General features: G+C 51.6%; 1 protein-coding gene across 1 annotated transcript; it reads left to right on the top strand.

Moving 5' to 3' along the window:
• Positions 1-3,741: 3,741 nt before the first annotated feature.
• On the top strand, positions 3,742-5,010 carry LOC126176152 (neuropeptide F receptor-like; the record flags this gene model as incomplete). Its single annotated transcript, XM_049923294.1, has 1 exon — positions 3,742-5,010. A coding segment is annotated over one exon (1,269 nt), but the record flags the coding sequence as incomplete, so codon positions are not given.
• Positions 5,011-5,333: the final 323 nt, after the last annotated feature.

Below are 5,333 nucleotides of genomic sequence, written 5' to 3'. Positions count from 1 at the left end.
TTGTGCTCCTTTGAATTTTAAACCAGTCCACTCACTATTTCAACAACTGCTGATTTCTAAAAGATTATTTTTGTTTTACTATGTTTGATTTTTTAAAAATTGATTAATAAATGTGAATCACTTTGCAAATAACGAATTCCTGTTAATAAGGCTTGCTGAACCTTAGTAATGGAACAACTACCTCACCAATACCTTTACATTTCCGAAAACCAAACTGATCGTCTGATAAGTACTAAACTTCCTACGTCATTCATCTGAATGTTATGCTTCTAGCACTGTGGATGCATGAGCTGCTAAGCTGATTATGTGGTAGCCCTTGAACTTGCCTGGTCTTTCGAACCGAGTAGATGATATTTTTTCGAAAGTATAATGCTGTGTCTCCAGACTCATGGATTCCACACACAGATTTGAACAGTCGTTTAGTTCCCACATCCAATTATTTAAACAATTTAAAAGAAATGGTACCCAGCCCTCTGCCTTTTTTTGATCTCACGTCTTCGAGAGCTCTTTTAAATTCTGATACTAAGCTTCTGTAGGAGGCCTGATTTCTCTCATCTTATCTTCGCGGTCATTGCGAGCGATGTATGTTGGCGACAGTACGACGTTCTGCAGTCGATTGGACGTGACAGTTCTCTAAACTTCCTCAATAATTTTTCGCGAAAAGAACTTCTTCCCTCCAGGGAATACCATTTTAGTTCACGGATCATTCCCGTAACATCTGCGAGTTGATAAACGTCGCGGTAACACTTCAAGCAGCTCGCCTCTGAATTACTTCGATATCTTGTTTTAATCTGACCTGATGGGGGTCAGAAACACGCTAACAGTACTCAAGGACTAGTCGGACATATGTTATGTAACTGATTCATATTCGAAAGATAGTATTGCCTTTAAATTGTCCGATCACATTAATGTGTCCACGTGTCAAAAGCCTGAATGACCACCTTATGCAGTGCGAACTGCTGCGAGAGGGCCAGGAAAAGAGTCAATGACGTTCTGGAACGTACCGACAGGGATGCGGAGCTCTGCCAACTTCAGTACTGTGTCCAGCTGCACTATGTTTCTCGATTTAGAATCTGGTGGCCAGTTGACTACGGGAGGTTCATCTTGATGCTTTCCGAACTACGAATGTGCACTGTCAGCTGTGTCGCGCGATGCATTGTCCTACTGGTAGATACCACCAAGGTGACGAAAAACAAACTGCATGTAGGTGTGAAGATGCAGGATAGATGCATACCAGTGTTAATCGACTGTGCCTTCCAGAGTAATAAGATCACACAGGCAATAACACAAAAACGTTTCAAACACCATAACGATCCCTCTCCGATGATTGTTGTAGGGTGTTTGCTTTCAGATGTTTCTTGCTATACACGCCAACGGCTGTCTGTCCGATGGAGCATAAAATGTGATTCATCTGAAAAGGGCCACCTGTCGCGACTCAGCCGATGTCCACTTTCGTTCGTTGCAGATATACAGTAGCCAACATAGGTGCATGAACCAGGGGTATGCTGCGGAGACCCATATGCAACAACGGTCATTGAGGAGACACTGTTCGTTGGCCTTTCGTTCATCTGGATGGTCAGCTGCTCCACATTTGAAGGTCTGTTCACCTGAATATCTTTCCACAACTGCTCTTCACGCCTGTCGTCCACGGCCTGTGGTGCACCGCAGCTGCCTCGGCGCCAGTTCTGGATATCGCCATTTTTCCTTGCACCGTGTACTTTAACCACGGCGGCACGCGGACACTTTACAAACTTAGCCGTTTCGGAAACGATTCCATCCTCGGAGGTTAGTTAAATGTCAGCGTCTCTGCATTACAATGACCGCACTGTTTTCCGCATCCTCCAGACACGTTTTATACACTCCTGGAAATGGAAAAAAGAACACATTGACACCGGTGTGTCAGACCCACCATACTTGCTCCGGACACTGCGAGAGGGCTGTACAAGCAATGATCACACGCACGGCACAGCGGACACACCAGGAACCGCGGTGTTGGCCGTCGAATGGCGCTAGCTGCGCAGCATTTGTGCACCGCCGCCGTCAGTGTCAGCCAGTTTGCCGTGGCATACGGAGCTCCATCGCAGTCTTTAACACTGGTAGCATGCCGCGACAGCGTGGACGTGAACCGTATGTGCAGTTGACGGACTTTGAACGAGGGCGTATAGTGGGCATGCGGGAGGCCGGGTGGACGTACCGCCGAATTGCTCAACACGTGGGGCGTGAGGTCTCCACAGTACATCGATGTTGTCGCCAGTGGTCGGCGGAAGGTGCACGTGCCCGTCGACCTGGGACCGGACCGCAGCGACGCACGGATGCACGCCAAGACCGTAGGATCCTATGCAGTGCCGTAGGGGACCGCACCGCCACTTCCCAGCAAATTAGGGACACTGTTGCTCCTGGGGTATCGGCGAGGACCATTCGCAACCGTCTCCATGAAGCTGGCCTACGGTCCCGCACACCGTTAGGCCGTCTTCCGCTCACGCCCCAACATCGTGCAGCCCGCCTCCAGTGGTGTCGCGACAGGCGTGAATGGAGGGACGAATGGAGACGTGTCGTCTTCAGCGATGAGAGTCGCTTCTGCCTTGGTGCCAATGATGGTCGTATGCGTGTTTGGCGCCGTGCAGGTGAGCGCCACAATCAGGACTGCATACGACCGAGGCACACAGGGCCAACACCCGGCATCATGGTGTGGGGAGCGATCTCCTACACTGGCCGTACACCACTGGTGATCGTCGAGGGGACACTGAATAGTGCACGGTACATCCAAACCGTCATCGAACCCATCGTTCTACCATTCCTAGACCGGCAAGGGAACTTGCTGTTCCAACAGGACAATGCACGTCCGCATGTATCCCGTGCCACCCAACGTGCTCTAGAAGGTGTAAGTCAACTACCCTGGCCAGCAAGATCTCCGGATCTGTCCCCCATTGAGCATGTTTGGGACTGGATGAAGCGTCGTCTCACGCGGTCTGCACGTCCAGCACGAACGCTGGTCCAACTGAGGCGCCAGGTGGAAATGGCATGGCAAGCCGTTCCACAGGACTACATCCAGCATCTCTACGATCGTCTCCATGGGATAATAGCAGCCTGCATTGCTGCGAAAGGTGGATATACACTGTACTAGTGCCGACATTGTGCATGCTCTGTTGCCTGTTTCTATGTGCCTGTGGTTCTGTCAGTGTGATCATGTGATGTATCTGACCCCAGGAATATGTCAATAAAGTTTCCCCTTCCTGGGACAATGAATTCACGGTGTTCTTATTTCAATTTCCAGGAGTGTATATCATCCACTGCTAGTGCTGCCACCTGTCGTCTGTTAGTAGTTATTGCAAGTTCACATCGAAATAGATGGGAGTCACATTAATATGTCAGAACCGCATTAATGAAACGTAGTGTTTTGAGTGTGTGTGCGTGTGTGTGTGTGTGTGTGTGTGTGTAAGTGTGTGTGGGGGGGGGGGTGAATTTCTTGCTGTTGTTTGTTTTCTTTGCAATAAATTAGAAAAGTGTGCAGATAATTTTCGTCTTCACACTTATTCTAAAATGAAACTGTTAAGCATGGTTATACAAACAAAGCTAACACCAAAGCGTTATGTGACCCTGTTACAGCCCAACACCGGGAAGACAGGAGCACGGTGAGCCGTGAGTGAGGCGGGTGACGCCATGGGCGCCGCGGCCCGCCAGCTGGTGCTGCCGACGCTGCTGGGGACGGCGTTCCCTGAGGCGGAGGCGGGGGCGGGCGCGGAGGCGGCCGTGGACCACGCCTTCCTGCTGGAGGCGCACCGCAACCTGACCGAGCGCATCCGCAACCTGACGCGCGTGCTGAGCGCCCTCAACGACTCGCTGGACCCACGCGTGCTGGCGCAGTTCAGCAGCAACCGCAAGCTGGACGACCCGGCCGCCTTCTACGCGCTCGTCGCCGCCTACTCGCTGCTCATTGCGGTCGGCGCCGCCGGCAACTCTCTGGTCGTGTGCGCGGTCGTGCGCAAGCCCGCCATGCGCACGGCGCGCAACATGTTCATCGTCAACCTGGCCGTCTCCGACCTGCTGCTCTGCCTCGTCACCATGCCGCTCACGCTCATGGAGATCCTCACCAAGTACTGGCCGCTCGGCCGCCAGCCGTTCGTCTGCAAGATGCTGGGCACTCTCCAGGCCACGAGTATTTTCGTGTCCACCATCTCCATTACTGCGATTGCGCTCGACCGCTACCAGGTGATCGTGTATCCCACCAGGGAGAGCCTGCAGAGGGTGGGGGCTGTCGTCATCCTCGTCTTCATCTGGATTTTCTCCCTAGTACTGGCCCTCCCCATGTATCTCTGGAGGACACTCAAGCATCACGACATAAATCTCCCCGATATAGCTTACATTTCGTACTGTCTGGAAGAGTGGCCCGTAGAACACGGCCGCGCTTATTACTCAATATTCTCGCTGATCTGTCAGTACCTGCTCCCCATCGTCACAGTCACCGTAGCGTACTCCAGAATCTGCCACAAACTGCGTTACAGGTTTTCCAGCAGTTCTCCCGTCTCCCACAGTAAGGGCGGCGAAGCGGCTGTCGAGTCCCCATTGCGCCTGAAATCCAAAGAGGATCGTCGCTTGAAACGAACCAATTCCCTGCTCTACTCCATAGCTCTGATATTCTGCATCAGCTGGCTGCCGCTCAATGTCTTCAACGTAGTGCTCGACTTGTGGTATCCGTTCGACAGCAGTCAGGGTGAGACGATGATCATCTTGTATGCGGTGTGCCACATGATGGGCATGTCCTCGGCGTGCTCCAACCCTCTGCTATACGGCTGGCTCAACGAGAACTTCCGCAAGGAGTTCCGTGAGATCGCCTCATGCGCCTGTCCGTGCTTGCCGGCGGTGAGGAGGTCGCTGCGCCGCTGTCTCGACTCACTGCGCACGCGCACCTCGGCCGATGCGCGTCTGCGACACGAGACAACCACCAACGGCTCCGGCCCTACTGCTGGGAAAACAGCCGCTCTCCTCGTAACAGCGCAGATCGGTGAGTAGCACATGTTTTGCACATATCCTGCTACCCGAGCACCGGGAGGGGTCGCAGCAGATTATAAGTCGAAGCATTCTGCGACGGCCTAATGGTAAATCTGCAAAAATTGTTACCTGTAAACATAAAATATGACCATTTTTTGAAATTCAATTTTAAATGGAGTTTCTTTCTCATGGAAAGCGATCCAATCGGGCAAAGAAATCCCGCAAAGAGACAGAGAAAACGGTTTTTCTTCAACAAGTAAAAAACTATAGCTCCGATTGAAAAATGTTAAATGAGAAAGCTGTAGGGCTTAAAAGGAGCTGTCGATTAAGTATCGGTTAATTTG

This window comes from Schistocerca cancellata, chromosome 3 (genome assembly GCF_023864275.1).
Source record: "Schistocerca cancellata isolate TAMUIC-IGC-003103 chromosome 3, iqSchCanc2.1, whole genome shotgun sequence".
NCBI classification, from domain to species: domain Eukaryota; kingdom Metazoa; phylum Arthropoda; class Insecta; order Orthoptera; family Acrididae; genus Schistocerca; species Schistocerca cancellata.
This window is presented reverse-complemented; position numbering and strand designations above follow the sequence as displayed.